Raw genomic sequence first — 19385 nt, 5'->3', positions numbered from 1 at the left:
TGATTGGTCCCCTGAGCTCAGGTGACGCTTTGCCCCGCCTCTCGCTTCCTCTTCCTGTCCAGTGTTCTCAAAGGTGGGAACATTTATTTTTAAAATAATAATAAGAATGATAAGAATAAATGAACTTTATTGATCCTATCGGGGAAATTATTTGATCAGTTTTTAGATTTAATTCTTTTTAAAAATTTCTTGTAAACATTTTTTTTAAATTTTTTTAGTTTTTCAACTTTTTGTTTTCTCTCCTTCTCAGTGGTAGAAATTTCACCCTTCTTGTTTTGTCCAGATGACCTCCTAAAGCACACACACACACACACACACACACACACACACACACACACACACACACACACACACACACACACACACACACACACACACACACACACACACTGAATGCTGAGCCGTCTTTACCGGCCAGTCAAACAGCTCATTCATCTGGTTTCCGTGGCGACAATTAAAACACGTTGCTGGCTCTTTTGTCGTTTTTTCCTCTGGGGGGGTGGAGGGGGGGGCGTTTCTCTGCTTCTGATTCGGTGAAAGAAAAACTTCCAGAAACTCTCAGACAAACAGACTCGGGGTCCGTCTAAACGCTGGAATGAACTCAAATAAAAAATCAGTTGTTTTTTAATGTTGTGATCGTTTAAAGTTAGATTTTAATTTATAAATGTTAACAATTGCCGTTACCTGTTGCCATGGAAATAAAATAGGTCACAAACGTCTAAATAGATAAAAACATCACTTCAGTATTTGTGGACAATCACAGGAAATAATTTAGAATAAAGTCTGAGATCTTTTGCTGAAACAAAAACATTGATGAGAATGAGAAGAGTTCAAACGGTAACCATGGAAACACAGGTTGTGTTTAAAATTATGCCAAAAAAAAAAAAAATCCTTAAAATGTCGAAAAGAATGAAGCTAATGTAACTTCAGTTTGACCTTTAAATACAGACGTAGAATAATATAATAATAACAGCAGAGGTGAAACATAAAGATGTCCTTGAATGCATCATTTAGAAATAAAATTAAATATTCAGGCGTAATTATTCCAATTATCTTCACATTTCTTGCAGAGTGGAGCGAAATGAAATAAATTATCACAGCTTCATGTTCGAAAATCCTCCTCAAAGACGCACAAACGGAAGAAAGAAGGTTGTTGTCTTGTTGTTGATGCTCGAGAAACAGAGACGCCGTTCCAACATCAGATCAACCAGCGGTACTCTCAGACAGGAAGTGGCCATATGGCATCATAAAAAATGGGATGGAGAGGGGGATGATGGGAAAGGAGGACAGAAAAGGTAAACAGAAGAAAACAAACATTTAGACGATTTAAACGGAAAAAAAGACGGAGAGAGAAAACAGCCCGGAGAGGAACGAGGGAACAGACGGCGAGGAAAAAGAGAATATTAACATCGCTTCCCCCCCCCCTTCAACTTTTGTTACCGCGGCGACGGAATGGTTCCGTTACGCAGCCTCCGACAAACCCTCATTTGGAGGATAAGATGAATCTGCAAGAAGAAAAACCCGATGTTCAAAATGCATTAAATGTTTTTCATGTATGACTGCATTTTTGCTGACATTTCAGCTCCTCGCTCATTAATATGCGGACCAAATTAAACTTCTGATTGCTTGTTGATTTTCTCCCCCCTCATCCCCCCTTTTTTCCCTCTCATCTGTTTTGTCAAGCGTTCATCCCTCGCTCCTCTGTTTTCCAGAAGCTCTGACATTTCTGCGGCGCACACACACACACACACACACACACACACACACACACACACACACACACACACACACACACGTGATCACACATTGGTGACGTGAATTTAAATATATTTGTGCCGGATCTGTTGGAATTCGCTGTGAATTTTTTCCCCTTCTCTCGTTTGTTTTTGCTAATTAAAAGGAGTTCGATCGCAAAAGACGAGTGGATTAAGAACGACCTTGGGGGTCCAGATGCTGGTGGTGGCGGCGGCTGATGACTCTGCCGAGACGGATGAAATGATGAAGTTGTTGAATTTGTTTTTTTATAACAGCAGTTAAAGAATTAACCCTTTAAAGCGAGGTCTATCATATTTGAATCTGCGGGCCTTTCGGAATTTTTATGAATTTGACATTTTTTTTCTAACTGCTTTGGAAAACATGGTAGTAAAGAAAATTTCTGAAAAACGTATCCAAAAAAAGTAACGTATATACAGTATATATATAAGAGCTTTAATGTGTATATTTTTTTGCTAACTTTTTCCAGGAACTTTTTTGTAATTTAAATTTTAAAAATTTAAATTAAAAAAAAAAGTTTTTTGCTCAAATTTCCGGGAATTTTTTTAAATTTTAATTTTAAAAATTAAAATTTAAAAATTAAAATAAAACTGGAAAAACTGGAAAAAGTTAGCAAAAAAATATACAACATAAAGCTCTTATATACATATTTATGTTACTTTTTTTGGATAAAGTTTTCAGCAATTTCCATTAATACCTTTTTTTTTTTCCAAAAAATTGATTTTTCCAACAGTTAGTTCATGGTCCAGGCTTTAAAGGGTTAACATACAGGAAGCTTCCTATTTAAGCAGCTAAGCTAACATTGAAGCTAGCAGCAGCAGGGTCGAACCGTTCATACGTTCTCCTGTATATCCTGACGTACGGTACATGTAGACAAACATACATGCGTCATGTATGTAACCGTCTGATGGACTCGACATCAAAGCCTTTCTTGACAGTAAAGCAGCTTCAGTGAAACGGCGTTTCTAACGGAGAAAATGAGCCGTTAGTCAGAATTAATGCGACGAATGCTTCATAATTTCTGTCTAGACGTTTGAAATTGTGGAAGAGGAATAGTTTTCTGTTGTGTGAACTGGCTTTATTTGGTGTGGTTTCCATGGAAACGTGTTTGAGGTGACGATGGAGGGTCGTCGTGGAGGACGTCTCGCCAACACATTTAACTAAATTTAACACAAAATCAAACAAATGAACAGCTGTAATTGATTTAATATTAACATTTATCCAATTTTTTTTAATTTTCTGTTTTTGTTTTATGACTTTTATTATTTTATCTATTTATTTGTATTTTTGTTTTCATCCTTTGAAACTTTCTGCACCAGTTTGGACCACAATTCCCTTCAAGGTGACATCATCAATGTCAGCGGGACATTTACGACTAAATTAAATTTTTTTTAAAAATGTTTAAAATTTTTAAACATTTCCATCTAAAAGAGATTTTTTCTTCAGGAGTTAAACTTCTTTGTTTTTTAATAATTGTCAGCCTGATGATGATTTTAGAAACGCTCCAGCAGCATCCTCTGAGCCAATCACACGACAGATGCTCTAAAACACTTCCTGTCTGAGCGTTCCCTTTGATGTCTCCATATCGATGCGTCCAGTTTTCTTCTTTCTGTCCTCCCCACCTCATTTTTTACCCCCCCCCCCACAGCAGGAGTCTCTTTGTCTTTGTCTCCTCCTCTTCCTCCCTCCATCCTCGGGCCTTCGTCTCTCCGTCCATCCTTGCATGAAGATTGACTCGAGGCATGAATACATCACAACTATCCATCCATGCGCCCCCCCCAGGCCCCCCCAGTCACCCCCCCATCTGAACATCCCTCGCTCAGCACTTATCTTAAAGTTGGGATCTCATGCATTTTAATCTTGTCTGTTTCTCCTCGTTTCTTTGACTTTGGATCGACGACATCCTTCAAACAAACAACAACAAACCCCCCCCAGGAGCTCCCTCCCCCCTTTTTAAAATCAATATTAGCCATCAGCGAATAAATGCTATTATTTCCCGTGACGCTGACATATTTACCTTCAGCTCCTCTTCTCTCTTTTTTTTTCTTCCTGCTGTCGATCCCTCGTTCTCGCGGCGCCGCTATTAGCTAAGTGAAGGGGATGGATGGCGGTTAGCGCTGAGCGATAGCATCTCCATCACAACGGGCCACGGTGAAAAATGGCCGACGCCTCTCCGATGACAGCGCAGCAAAAACACACACACACACACACACACACACACACACACACACACACACACACACACACACACACACACACACACACACACACACACACAAAGTCAGAGAAGAGACATTTAAATATTCAAATGGGGCCGAGCTGTAATGATAAACGACGAGGGAAAAGTAGAATCAAGTAGCTATCGATGCAGAAAATGAAAAGAGGAGGAGGAGAACGACAGGAGGAGGAGGGGGCGGGGCTAAATTAAACCCCCCCAAAAAAACAAAAAAAACGACGGAGGAGTTATGCTAATAATGGAGCGGAGAGGAGAAAGAGAGGCGATGAGGAGCGATGGAGAGGAAGTAGGAGAGAGGAAAGGAAGTAGGAGAGAGGAAAGGAAGTAGGAGAGAGGAAAGGAAGTAGGAGAGAGGAAAGGAAGTGGGAGAGAGGAAAGGAAGTAGGAGAGAGGAAGTAGGAGAGAGGAAAGGAAGTATGAGAGAGGAAACAAGTAGGAGAGAAGAAAGGAAGTAGGAGAGAGAGAGAGGAAACAAGTAAAAGACAGGAAAGGAAGTAGGAGAGAGGAAACAAGTAGGAGAGAACAAAGGAAATAGAGAGGAAAGGAAGTAGGAGAGAGGAAGTAGGAGACAGGAAACAAGTAGGAGCGAAGAAAGGAAGTAGGAAAGAGGAAACAAATAAAAGACAGGAAAGGAAGTAGGAGAGAGGAAAGGAAGTAGGAGAGAGGAAGTAGGAGAGAAGAAAGGAAGTAGGAGAGAGGAAAGGAAGTAGGAGAGAGGAAAGGTGTGAACGGAGGATGAAGACTCTTCATCGTGTTTCCCCCACCTGGAGAGGAAGAGGAGGAGTTTAATGGTTTAATCGTAAATGAAAGTCAAACGACACCGATACTAGCTGGATGCTAATGCTAACGTTTCTTTAGCCTGCAGCTAGCTCACCTTTTCCATGACGTCCGTTTCCATGACGTCCAACTGGTGATGATGTCACCAGTTGGGTCTGACCCGCCTCCGTAGGTAGTGGGAGGTTGTGGGGGGGTCGGTTTACCCTATAACCGCTATCTACCCCCCCACAGAGCAGCCACACCGAGCTGATGATGCTGGCGAGCAGGAAGGCGGGGCTTCTGGGCCGCGCCGAGGCGATGAAGAGGAGCGGGACCGCACTGCCAGGAGGCTTCCACCAGAAGATCCACGACCTGACACACACCTGGGCCCAGCTGGAGGTAACACTCACACACACACACACACACACACACACACACACACACACACACACACACACACACACACACACACACACACACAACCATACACACACACACACACACACACACACACACACACACACACAACCACACTTGAACACTACATTACCCATAATCCTCAGCACCTGTGGCTGTGGATCAAACAGCAGCGCATAGGGAATGGATTCTGAGCAACCAGCACGCCTACTGACAGAATGGAACAAACCAACAGGTGTGCCTGTAGGTGTGTCTAACTGAAGTGCATCATGGGAGTTGTAGTTGAGTCACCGATGTTTAGCTTTGACTCCCGGAGTCTTGACACCTGAAATAGTTCACGTCATTGTAAAAACTAGCGAAGAAGTTGGTGCTCCTCGCTGATTGGCACGTCGGCGGCGGTTAATGCTACTCTAGCAGCGGCGGCGGCCATTAATGCTACGCTAGCAGCGGCGGCGGCCATTAATGCTACGCTGGCAGCGGCGGCGACAGCTGGCGGCGGCTCGTCAGGAGGCTGAGAAACGTCGATGTGACTTTGTTCCTGAGAAGAAACGAAAAACTCTCCTGTTGAGCGTCGACGCGTTAAAGTCTTTCACACACACACAGAGCAAACACCATCTGTGTGTGTGTGTGTGTGTGTGTGTGTGTGTGTGTGTGTGTGTGTGTGTGTGTGTGTGTGTGTGTGTGTGTGTGTGTGTGTGTGTGTGTGTGTGTGTGTGAGCATTAACATATGTACCGCTGTCGCTGAGACAGATTCCATTTTAGAAATTAAACAACAGCAACAGATGAGCGTCGCTGTGTGTGTGTGTGTGTGTGTGTGTGTGTGTGTGTGTGTGTGTGTGTGTGTGTGTGTGTGTTTCCGCCACAGTAACCAGACTGAGATTAAACTTCTATTACCGACAAAGAGACATTTGGACCGTCACACACACACACACACACACACACACACACACACACTCACACACACACACACACACACTCACACACACATCAAAGCTGCGTGTGTGTCATCGGGGAACAGAGGGATTGTGGGTAGTGATGGAAGGAGGCGTCAGTGAAGCAGACATTTCCAATCTCCCTCTTCTCCTTCATCCTCCGTCTCTTCCGTTCGCTCACGTGGGATCGGCGCTCCGATCGCTATTCCCGGTTTTCTGACCCCCCCCCCCCCCAGAAGGCGTGACCTTTGACCTTCAACCCCGACGGAAGACGTCTAACGTTTTGTTAGCGTGTTCTTGTTAGCGAGCGCCGCGTGTTAGCAGGTGTGTAACTTCCTGTGGGGACCTTCCAAACCCCCCCGTTCACCTTCATCCCTCCTTCCTGTTCCTCTTCTTTCCTCCAGTTAACCCCCCCCCCGTCTTTGTCTTTTTTATTAGCTTTTATCTCTTTTATCCTCCCTTTAATTTATGTTTAAGGGTTTTTTCTTTTCTTTCCAAAATGTTCGTTATATATTAAAAGGTCTGTTGGGCTCCAGCTATCCGTCTTCACACCCCCATGACCCCCCCACGCTGCCCCCCCTCCAGCCCAACATGGTGTCTGAGTAGCATATTAACGGACCAATCAGCACACACGAATGTCCTGAGACTTCTGGACAATTTATGATGGTGATGATGATGATGGTGATGGTGATGGTGATGATGGTGATGATGGTGATGATGGTGATGATGGTGATGATGGTGATAATGATGATGGTGATGATGATGATGATGGTGATGATGATGGTGATGATGGTGATGGTGATGATGGTGATGATGGTGATGATGATGATGGTGATGATGATGGTGATGATGGTGATGGTGATGATGGTGATGATGGTGATGATGGTGATGATGGTGATGATGGTGATAATGATGATGGTGATGATGATGATGATGATGATGGTGATGGTGATGATGGTGATGATGGTGATGATGATGGTGATGATGATGATGGTGATAATGATGATGATGGTGATGGTGATGATGATGGTGATGATGGTGATGATGATGATGGTGTCTGGATTGGCTGCAGGGCCTTCATGGTTACCCACGGTTACTGCTGTGATTCATGATTTGATTATTGATCGGCTCAGCTGTGAAGGTGATCGATCGATGTCTCTTCTCGCCTTCCAGAAAATCCTCTTGGAGCACTCAGGACCCGCCTCCCGCCGGGAGGACCAATCAGGGAGCGCTAACTCTCTGCTGGTGGGAGGCGGCGGCGTCCCGGCGGAGCGGCGCCGGTCGGCGCTGTCGCCGCTGACCAACTCGTTGCTGGAGCAACTGGAGGCGAGGATCAAAGAGCTGAAGGCGTGGCTTAGGGACACCGAGCTGCTGATCTTCAACTCCTGTCTGAAGCAGCACGCCGACACCCCCCAGCAGCTCCACAGCTTCAAGGTAGGGGGCGCCAGAGTTCAGTAGAGCTGCAACAACACGTGGTAAGGAACGAGATGCGGTCTCACTGATGTCGCATCCATCCGCCAACACGTGGTAAAGAACGAGATGCGGTCGAGGTTCTACTTTATGTTAAATTCAGAGATAAATGAGGTTAAACACGACTAAACTGGAGCTCCGTCACTCAGGAGACGCGTCACTTAACTTTTCTTCATCAACTTTTCTTATCAAATATGCGAGAGAACTTTGGCCAATCAGCATTAAGCTTAAAAAAACACATGTGTGTGTGTGTGTTGCTAAGCGCGGTGATGCGTCGTCTTAATGAGGCCAGATGAAAACAGGCTGTTTGGCAGCGATGGATGTATGGAGGAAACAGCGGTTAGCCTTAAAAGCCGCAGGACGCTAACAGGATATTAATCAGCCTACATCACACAGGGAACAGCTAGCTGCGCTGATTAGCCTAGCCCCGCCGCGTGACTGACAACTGAGAACACACACACACACACAGCTGTACACAATAAAGTGTATTATGTAAAGTATATGTGAACACACACACACTGGGAAATTAAAACTAACTTTTAAACTCACACACAGATGCATAGGAATATGCAAATGAGACGTACATACACGCAGAGACGAACGAATAAATGAATGCATGAAAAACAGCAAAAGGCAACGTCTCCACGGCGACAACAACAACTTTAATCACTCCAGACGCAGATTTTAATCCAGATTACAAAAGTTTTTACAGTGAAAACAATCAAATTTGAGTTTAAATAAAAAATTATTTTGTCTGATTTCTGTCATGGGAACAAAATATTCGCTCTTTAATTAATCCTTTGAATAAAACAAGATGATATGTGATTGATAAGTGAAATCTGGACATTATAAATCATAAAAACATAAAAATATATAAATAAACAAACAAAATTATCCGACAGATTAAATTTTTTCAGTGATAATTTACTTTTATAGTCATGTCTTGTTTGTGATGTCAGAACTGGTTCCACCTATCCATCTGTCGCGTTCCAAACCCGACTGTACGGAAGCGGTTGCCGTGTTTTATCGTTTCCATGGTTACCTGTTGGATGGAGGCGCCGGTACGCGCTCGTATTCCCTGTCCTGTGATGTCATCCGATGAGTTGGAAATTGATCATCGTACACACACACACACACACACACACACACAGATGATGAAACCGTACAGAAACACGCCGTCTGAGGCGCCTCCTCCCTCTGATGCTCGTCGCTGTGAAGCCATCGATTCAGAGACTCTGAGCTTCTGCAGAAATGAAGATTGGAAATATTGATAGAAGTCATTTGTATGGATAGAAACAGAGGGGGGGGGTTGATTCCCGCCCTGCAGCTCGTTGCCGCTGGAGAAACCAGACGGAGCCCCGGAGGTCGTGACCCCACAAGCGACTGTTGACGGGCGTTCGTTTACAAAAAGCACGCACACGCACAAATTCGTGTTGGCGAAGGAGAGGAATCGCAGGAAAGCGAAACAGACGACTGATATAACGGGAGGGAATCGATTGGCTCGGAGATAAACGGCAGTCGTTGATGCTGGGGGGGCGGCGGCGGCGACGAACGTCCGTCTAACGCGCTCTCTAATGGGTGTGTACCTTTAATGGGCGTGGCCCTCTAATGGGTGTGTACCTTTAATGGGCGTGGCCCTCTAATGGGTGTGTACCTTTAATGGGCGTGGCCCTCTAATGGGTGTGTACCTTTTAATGGGTGTGGCTCCCAGCCGAGCCACGCCCAGTGGAGACGCTACCTTTCAGGTACGGCGTCGACCCGCGGGCCTCGTTGTGTTCGAGGTCCACTGGTGACTCGACGCCAAACAAACGTTGACACGCTGGTGGTCACTAGTGATGCAGAGAATTTGTGTCATCATCACAGGAAGGTCAGGAACAGGAAGTGAAGTTAAAATGCCCATATAAGGAATAAGGCTTCAGTCCGACCGTCTGTTCTTCTGAACTTCTTTAAACGTGGAATGAAACGTTTGAGCTCCGTGAAACGGGTTCACTTTTATTTCCTTCTATTTTCCTCATTTTGCCAACTTTATTAAGAGTTTATATTTTAATAATTTTAAAAGGTGAATTTATTTGGGACGTGAGATTTGTATTTACCTTAGAATAAAGTGTAATTACTACTAAATTGCACATTTCAGTCTTTTCGTGAAATTTTCAAAACAATTTTATTTACTGTAATTAAAACGACTTTTTCATCAGAAAATTTTATTTTCCTTGATTTGTTTTTTTTTTTATCTACAAAAATAATTGTGTTGAGCGTTAAAAGGTTAATGTATAAAATAATCTGTTCATATATTAAGATGAACTTTTTTTAAAATGCACCATATTGAATATATAATAATTTCCTGGAGGTGTTACTTCAGTGGGATGAAACATTAAATGAAACATTAAATGAAACAATAAATGAAACATTAAATGAAACATTAAATGAAACATTAAATGAAACAATAAATGAAACATTAAATGAAACATTAAATGAAACATTAAATGAAACATTCTACAGTCAGAAACATAAAATCTGTGGTTCATCTTCAGTGAAAAGAATTCTGATGTGGAAATATTTCTGATCGTATTGAATCGGTGCATAATTGTCCTTGTGATCATTGATATTGATATTGGTATTGACGACATCATCGCTCACACCTCGTTCCTCCTCAGCGACCCCCCCGTAAACCCTCGTCTGGACCCCCTCCCGCTGTCGATATTTTCTGGCGTCGGACCGGACCGATGACCTCACCGGTGGGGGGGCGGGGCCTTGTGGATATCAGTGTCGGGCGTTTTTGTGTGAAGTGAGGCCGTCTGTCTCCGTCCCCCCCCATCTGGCCCCGCCGTCTCTCTGTGCTTCACTTACCTGCCCCCCCACCCCCGTTCCCTTGCATCTCTCTCTTGTTATCCCTCCAGCTGCCCCCCCTCCCCCCACTGCTGACACCAGATGAAACCGTCCCCCCCCCCACCAACACCTCATCACGGCCCCCGCTGGCCCTGGTCTCTGCCCTGTGGGCATCATTTATAACACGTCCCGTTCCCCCAGTCATGGCTATTTTCATCCAGCCGCCCCCCTGCTGTTTGTCAGACCCCCCCTCCCACCTCTAGAATCTGGCCTTCTTCTGCGATTGGCCACCGATATGCCCCGCCCAGCTGCCGCCGCCCTGCGACGGGACCGATGGACGCATCGACCCGTCAGGCTGGGGGGGCTCGTTTCTGATCCGTTACCTCTTCTTCACTGCATTTTTAGCTCCTGACCCGCCTGCACACCCCCCCCCCCATCATGAACCCGACTTCCTCTGGCGTTTGGGAGGTGTTAACCCCGCCCTCCTCTGCATCAGCAGCTTAACATACATGTAAAAAAAAAACCGGACGGGCGACCAGGTGGGCCAGCTGGGCTCCGGCCCAACACTCCGGGGCCCCCAGGGGCCTCAGGGGAGGGCAAACTGTTCATTTGTGCCCTCAAGCCCCCCCCCCCGAGGGGGTTAACCCAGCCATGACACGTGTGGCCGTCGTGGGTCGCCGTGCCGACGGGACCAAACGCTGGCGGTGAACCCGGACGCAGCTGCAAGGAGACGTTTTAGAACCAAGTCCTGGATTTTGTTCTCAGTTTGGTTGAAAAGTAAAACTTTATTGTCCTGTTGATACGGAACATGATGCTTAGCATCCATTAGCATATGAGCGCTAATGCTAACAGACGTGTGGTGGATAAAGTAACACAGGTTAGGTCGAAAACGGCGTATTCAAGTATTTTCACTTTTGTACTGAACTTTATTAATGCATGCATTTTAACAATGTTTGGTTAAAGTGAATTTATATTTTAATCTGACAAATAATAAAACATTTTAATATAGTACTTTTTTTTAATGTATATATTTTTATTATAATATAGAAAAATCGTCTCCATCTCGTCTTCATCTCGTCTTCCTCATCGTGGGTCACGGGGGTTGCTACGGGCTGGTAATATGATCTTATATGTTGTATTCTGATTTATTGTCCAGTAACATGACATTAAGTGTTTCTAACGGTTCACCGGTGATTTGATGATTTTATAATTATAAATGACGTCAACTTGATTTAATTTTTACCTGTAATTTTCTTGTGGGAAACAAACATAGAATTGAGAGCGACGGGACTCCAAACGACGTTAGCCGAGGTTTACCTGTAGTAACGATGACATCACAGTCCCACACTCTGTAACCTCCCATCCCATAATAGACGGCCTCGACCCCCCCCCCATCACAAACCCATTGTTCCTCTGGCCGCTAATGGGAGGTGACAGAGAGGCTCTATCGATACGAGGATTAAAGCAGAGACTCCCCGCTGTGTGTGTGTGTGTGTGTGTGTGTGTGTGTGTGTGTGTGTGTGTGTGTGTGTGCGTTCCTTTTGATTACCTCTGGTGGTTGTAGTCGTGTTTTAAGTGCGTGTCTGCGCTCGTCGGTGTTTTGAAGAGGTGTTTTCTCGTTAAGAGTCGCTCGTTAGGAGTTGAAGGCGAGGAAAACAGGTGAGGCGTCGCCACGGTAACGCCGTCAACAAAACACCATCAGACTTTCATCTTCACCTGAAGAAAACACTCGGCGTCTTTCATCTGTTAAAGGAGTCGAAACAAGAGAGGGAATCAAACAGAACAGAGACAGAAAGAGAAAAGAGAGAGAGATGGATCAAAGATGGGAGGAGAGGAAGAGGAGAGGAAGAGGAGAGGAAGAGGAGAGGAAGAGGAGAGGAAGAGGAGAGGAAGAGGAGAGGAAGAGGAGAGGAAGAGGAGAGGAAGAGGAGAGGTCACTTAGGATGCAAGGAAGAAAGATGGAATAAAGAAGGAAACTTTTTGAAAGGTAGAACTTTAGGGACGAGAACCCAAAAGGACAGAGATCCTGTAAAGCGAGTCGAGGAAAGAAGGGAATGAAGAGACGGAGGTGAAGAGACGAATCAGCAGCGAGACGCCGACAGACGGACGCAGATTGGGTTTTATTGATGGCGGCGTTTTAACCCGCCATCAGCGGCGCGTTCGCTCTGCTTGCATTAGCGCCAGCAGTGAAATGCTTTTTACTCCGGCGCTTCATACATCCTGCGTTTGTTTACTGCCCGATGTTCGAGGAGTCGAGCTTTCATCGCTAAAACGCCGCGCGCGTGCAAAACCACGTCGGCTAGTAATTTACAACTGTCGCGTGACGGCGGCGGGGGTTTTTTTTTGGCCCATCGATCGGGGTTTCATCTGCATGATTTGGGATTGGGATTTGGAGGCGGGGCTTTGCCTCCGCCCTCCAAACATAAAAGGAATACAGCGGTACCCCTACTTATGAAATTAATCGGTTCTGGAAGAAATGTCGTAAGTAGAGACGCGTTTTCCATGTAAATGTCCAAATCCGTTCCAAGCCCCCCAAAATTCAGACATAAATGTTTTATAAAGCATAAAAATGCATCAAAACGTGTAACAAATACACGTTACGATTAGATTATTACACAATAAATGTGCGATGCACATGGCGGTTCACGCTGCTGGCTGCTGCTAGCATCTGCTAGCTGCTACCGAAATGACCTTCAGTGAATGTTTAGACTTTTTCATCATCAATCCAAGTGATGGTTTCCGTGGTTACGGTTCAACCACTCCTCTGTAGGGATGAAGGTGCTCACATCCAGGTAGTCCGGTTACGTTTCGCTCGCGAAAAACTTTTGATTACGGCGAGGAAACCATCATTTTGAAGAGGTTGAGGTGACAGGAGACTGTTTTTTTTTTTTTAGAAGAAACGAGGGAATGAAGAAGTAACTCGGAGAACGAGGAGTGATGGAACGGATCCAGACAAGTATGAGGAGAGAAGAGACGGGTAGACGAGTGTGCGAGCCTCAAAGTTTGGTTAGCTGTAGGCGCTATTAGCGTCGGCGGAAGGGGAACGTGTGTGTGGGAACAAATTGTCAGCAGGAATTCATTAGGCTCGTTGTGCGATAACGAGTGCTTGTGGTTTTAATTGACTTAATCAACAAATAGAATTAATCAGAGATTTCTAATTAATGGTAATTGATTGAAATATCCACTGGGTTACGGTGCGAGCAGCCCCAAATCCTCCGCTCTCGCTCTCGCCTCCCCTTTCTGCTTCCTGGTTTTCCAGTTCGTCCTTGTCTTCTTCCCTTCTTTCTCGTCCTTGTTAAATCTCTCTTTCACATCTTTATTTCTCTCCATTCCAACTACATTCCTCTTTTTACCTCCCTTGTTCCGTTTCTGACCCGTTCAGTCGTTCGCCTTTAACGTTAATTAGCTCACGGCTAAAGCTAAAGTCGGCGAACGACGGGCGAAATGAAATCGTTTATCAAAATCTTGGACACGCAGACGTATTTTCAGCCTTTTGAAGTAAAATATGAAGACGTGGCAGCTTGCTGACTTCTGATTGGCCTTTGCCTTCTCCGTCTGAAGCCCCGCCCCTCCAACGGTGAAATCGATGATGGAGAAGAAGCTTCTGACTCCCCCCACTTGACGTTTCATCGACGTCACGTGGATTGGTTTGTGGCTCTCCTCTTTTGTTTCGAGTCTTTTCCGTCTCTCCAAAGAACTATTTTAATTTTTTTGACAGGCTGACATTGTAAAAAACAACACATTCCACCAGCTGCTGTTTTTTTCCTTTAAATGATGCTTTTATATTGTTTGGATTTCAACCTACATATCACTCAAACCAATGAAAGTCAATGCACTTTACTGTTTAAAAGCACCTTAACAACCTCCATTCTCCTCCGTCTCTCCTCTCCTCCCTCCCATCCTTCTCTCCATCCCTCCACTTATCCCTCTCTTCACAACAGGTCTCAGTAATTAGATTGTAAAAATGAGGAGGTGGAGGAGAGTTAAGAGGATTTTCTTTTAAGGAGGGGGAGATTTAGGAATAAGAGCGATGGAGGGGTGGAGCTGTGAAGAGAGATCAAGATTGAGAGAGGAGGAAGAGGAGAGAGAGAAGGAGAGAGGGGGATTTAGAGGAGGAGTAAAGCAGATCTGAGATTTGTTTATCTCCAGTCGTCACGCTTCCTGAAGGAGGACGGCGGCCGACGAGAGAAACCAGAGAGATAAAGACATCACTCCTTCTTTTCGTGTCCGTCCTGTTTGGCGACCTTGAGTTTGACCAGAGAGACGAGTGACGGTTTGTCGTCACGCCCGTCGTTCCTTCTACGGGTCCAGGTACCAGAACCACCTCACCTGGTTCCTCTGGATCCCTGGTTGTGGTCAGCTCTCCTTCTGGTGGTCCAGACCTCTGGTGGTCCGGGCCTCGTACCTCTGGTGGTCCAGGCCTCGTACCTCTGGTGGTCCAGGCCTCGTACCTCTGGTGGTCCAGGCCTCGTACCTCTGGTGGTCCAGGCCTCGTACCTCTGGTGGTCCAGGCCTCGTACCTCTGGTGGTCCAGGCCTCGTACCTCTGGTGGTCCAGGCCTCGTACCTCTGGTGGTCCAGGCCTCATGCCTCTGGTGGTCCAGGCCTCGTACCTCTGGTGGTCCAGGCCTCATACCTCTGGTGGTCCAGGCCTCATGCCTCTGGTGGTCCAGGCCTCATGCCTCTGGTGGTCCAGGCCTCATACCTCTGGTGGTCCAGGCCTCGTACCTCTGGTGGTCCAGGCCTCGTACCTCTGGTGGTCCAGGCCTCGTACCTCTGGTGGTCCAGGCCTCGTACCTCTGGTGGTCCAGGCCTCGTACCTCTGGTGGTCCAGGCCTCGTACCTCTGGTGGTCCAGGCCTCGTACCTCTGGTGGTCCAGGCCTCATACCTCTGGTGGTCCAGGTTTCTGTCTTGATCACCAAAACACCTCATGTAGTAATTTTGTCGCGTTCCTTTCAGGTTTAGTTCCGACGTAAAGTTCATCAGGTTCGCTGATGACACCACCCTCTCCGGTGGAGACGAGTCCGCCTTCAGGAGCGGTTCTGTCCTTCCTCTCTTGGTCTTAATCTCTCTTCATCCCTCTCCCTGATCCTCTGCCTCTTCTTCCTCCCGCCACATCATCCGTCGACCCGTCCCACCCACCGTCCTTCTCATCCCTCCATCTCCGCATCCTCCGTCTCTTTCTCAGCATCCACTCTGTGGTTTCCCATGGATTCCGGAAGAAAAGCTTTTAAGCAAATATTTGTGTGTGTGTGTGTGTGTGTGTGTGTGTGTGTGTGTGTGTGTGTGTGTGTGTGTGTGTGTGTGTGTGTGTGTGTGTGTGGAGCCGTCGGATTCAATACGGGTCCAACCCGACCGGAACTGAATGGAGAAGCTGCAGGAACCCGAGCAGAAACAACAGAGACTCTACATTCTCTCAGTTCCCGGCTAAAATATCTATTTGCACCTGCAGTTTTCTTCTCAATAAAACTGATTCTCGTGTTTCCTGAAGGCGTCGACTTTTTAAGGAACGGATCGGATCTTTTTTAACAAAGTAACAAACATTTAAACTTATTTAAAACTCTGAAGCAGCTTCCCCGTCTACGCAGAACCGTCAGTCGTGTGTTTCCCACTTTGTGTTGTTGAAGACCTTCCAGGAAACACACACCTCCTCCAAATGAATTTATCCTCCGCCTCACACACACACACACACACTCACACACACACTCACACACACACACTCACACACAGACACACACACACACCAGGCTTGTCCTCTTGATCCTGTCGGCTGTATTCTGCATCCCCGTCTCCTGTTTAGACGACCGGGCGGCCGCAGATATGCTAAACTGAAGAGAGCGAGGAAGGGATGAAAGACAGGAGGAGAAGGGTTGAGTGTGTGTGTGTGTGTGTGTGTGTGTGTGTGTGTGTGTGTGTGTGTGTGTGTGTGTGTGTGTGTGTGTGTGTGTGTGTGCAGCAGAGAGAGAGAAAGAGAGAGAATCCCATTTCATTGTAATAGTGTTTAATATTTATTGAAAAAATGTAAAGAAAATGTAAAGGAAGTGCTTTTCAGCAGGCGGGCAGGATTAGCATAAATAGTTTGGGGCTCGGACGTGTTTGGTTGTCGCTGGAGAGGCTGTCCGATCTATTCTCTGTGACACACACACACACACACACACACACACACACACATGCATAAGCATACATGCATATGTTTGCACACACACTTGTGCACGATCCCGCAAGAGTAAACGTTGAAACCTGCAAACACACACACACACACACACACACACACACACTGGCTGACCTTTGCGTGTGGAAACTCATCAGCATATAGTGATTTATAATAGGCGCTGCCAATCCTCCTGTTTCCTTTTTCCTCTTTTGCATTTATTAGACGGAAGCAGCGAGGGAAACAGAGGGGGGAATATTGGTTGTTGTCATTTATTTTATGCGGCGTTACTGCTGATCAAGGATCTGTGTGCTGAATTTCATCTTCATGCTAATGAAGGCTTACAAATGACCAGAAGTTATCCGAACTTATTGTGTGGAAAAAGAATAAATGTAAGCAAATTGGACTTTTTTTTTTTTTTTTACTCTTTCTTTTAATCACAAAACAGCTTTCATGAGTCGTTCTGGTTCTGTTAGAAACGGGATGTATATAAAAATGTTAAACACGTAACTTCCTGGGCATTTTTAATACAGACAAAAACCTGAAAATACGAGTTGAATCCGTTCTTACTGAGTCAAACAATATTTAAAACAACAGATCATTTTAATCTGTTCCAGCCTTGAAAAAAAGCCCCAAATTGTGACTAATAAACACACAGACTTTACCTGTGAATAATTAAATATATATAAGAATGAAAAGAAACCTAAAAGACACGAGAACACACGAGCTACGTCTTTACTCCACCACGAGAACGAGATCCGGTCTCACTGACGTCGTATCTCAGATTTTTGTTCGTATCTTGAGGTTCTACTGTCTCTATACTGAGCTTTATGTACGTTTCTATACATTACATAACGTGTGTGATGATTCTAAACACCCCCGCTCCTCTCTCCTCCCTCGTCTCCATCAGTCTCTTTGCTCGGAGGTGCGATCTCGTCGCCGTGGCGTCTCCTCCGTCCTGAAGCTCTGTCAGAAGCTGCTGCAGCAGAACCAGGTGAGTTCAAACACGACGATCACAACTAGTTACCGTGACGACCGGGGCGACGCCAGCTGCTAAACTCTCTCCTCTGCCTCCGGGACAGTCGGGCTCCACGGCGGAGGTGGACCCAGACGCGGAGCAGCACCGGGAGGCCCTGCAGCTGCTGTCCATCAACCTGGAGCGGAGGTGGGAGGCCATCGTGATGCAGGCGCTGCAGTGGCAGAACCGCCTGAAGAGGGCGCTGGGCGAGCAGCAGGTAGGACGCCCTGACATCTACACCCCCCGTCCCTCACGCCGCGCCGCCACGCCCGGCCAGGACGTCACACTCTGATTTGATGCTGAGATGCAGCGTGAAAGACAGATGGCGCCGTGATTGGAGCGGCGGTGTTTCTGTTACAGAACAATCTCTAAAGCTGAGACCGTGTCAGCTCCGGAACAACGCACACGCGTTTGACACCAGCATGATGGGAATTCAGTCCCCCCACGGAACCAGGCAGCAAAAGGGGTTTATTATGGGATGGAAAGAGTTAAGTTGTGTTACCAGGTAAACCGTTTGGGTAATAAAACGGTTTACTGCTAGTAAATTATTCTTTATTCACGCAGAAGACTAAAAGTAACTCTCATTTTTATTAATTTTTCATCAGTTAATCTGATCAATGAGTTCATTGGGTTTCACCTAAGATGTTAGAAAATACAGGTAAACCTAGGTTTACGAAAATTTGTGCAACTAATAAATAACACGATTGATTAAAACATCTGGCGATTGATTTAAACCTTGTTAATGGAGAAGCAGCGAACGGTAATTCAATGACGTTGACACTCAGAGACGATCAATTCATTCCTGTCAATCGATCACCGATCAGTTGGACAGACAGAAGAGCGTTTGTAGTGGTCGACTCTTCGCTGCCCTCTGGTGGACGTGTGGAGTAGGCGGGTCTATTTTCATGCCGGCAGGATGGGTCAGGGGTCAAAGTAATGATGGAAGAAAGGCATGATGGGAGTTGGACGACGTTAAACTTACACGTCGGCTCTTAGCAATTAGCAGCTCGTAGCCGTTAGCAGCTCGTAGCCGTTAGCAGCTCGTAGCTTCGCTGTTGTCGTTGAAAACGTTTGTTGTTCATCTTTACGCTGACGAATAAAGTTTGAATGAAATTGAATCCGAATCAATCTGAATGTCCAGGATCCGTGGCTCATTTATGAACGTTTAAATTCCACCGACTAGGATCTGCTGGACATGAGCCACACACACACACACACACACACACACACACACACACACACACACACACACACACACACACACACACACACACACACACACACACACACACAGTAAGGGAAGACAAATAACGGAGACCAGACTCTTTGACCTCACTGCCTGGCTGGAGAGTAATTTCACTTCCCATGGGGGTGGGGGAGGAACAAAGTGGGGTGGGGGTGTTGGGGGTTCTGGGGGGGGGCAGTGGGGCATATATCTGGGTGGTTTAGCTTATAAATGAACACTTCTGCTGGGTGATAAAACGACTGTCCTCTCCGGGTGCGGGGTGTCGGCGAGTGTTTGTGCACACGAGTCGGCGTTCCCCGGCGCGTGATTGGCCGTCAATGCGAGGACACGCCCCCGTTCATCCATCTTTTGTGCGATGAGTGTCGGGGCCCATCATACCGCCAACCAATCACGTCTTCTTCTGTGGTGCCCCACCTCTCTACCTGTCACAGGTGAAGCTAACGGCTAACAGCGCGTCGCAGACACCTGGTGGTCAGGTGTCCCACATGGGTGGGACGCTTTGTTCCCGGCTAACAGACGGCGCTTTTCATTCGCCGTCCTCAATCCCATCCGGCGCCGCG

At 46.2% G+C, this 19385-nt stretch overlaps 1 protein-coding gene across 1 annotated transcript in view; it reads left to right on the top strand.

The window, feature by feature from the left end:
- Positions 1-19385, top strand: part of akap6 (A kinase (PRKA) anchor protein 6) — a 75062-nt gene that overhangs the window by 42780 nt on the left and 12897 nt on the right. The window contains exons 15-18 of the mRNA XM_068338063.1: positions 5018-5164; positions 7288-7548; positions 17472-17555; positions 17644-17796. Coding sequence (XP_068194164.1) covers positions 5018-5164; positions 7288-7548; positions 17472-17555; positions 17644-17796 — 645 coding nt within the window. The remainder of the gene's footprint in view (positions 1-5017; positions 5165-7287; positions 7549-17471; positions 17556-17643; positions 17797-19385) is intronic.

The sequence above is a fragment of the Antennarius striatus genome, chromosome 17 (assembly GCF_040054535.1).
Source record: "Antennarius striatus isolate MH-2024 chromosome 17, ASM4005453v1, whole genome shotgun sequence".
Classification (NCBI taxonomy): Eukaryota; Metazoa; Chordata; class Actinopteri; order Lophiiformes; family Antennariidae; genus Antennarius; species Antennarius striatus.
This window is presented reverse-complemented; position numbering and strand designations above follow the sequence as displayed.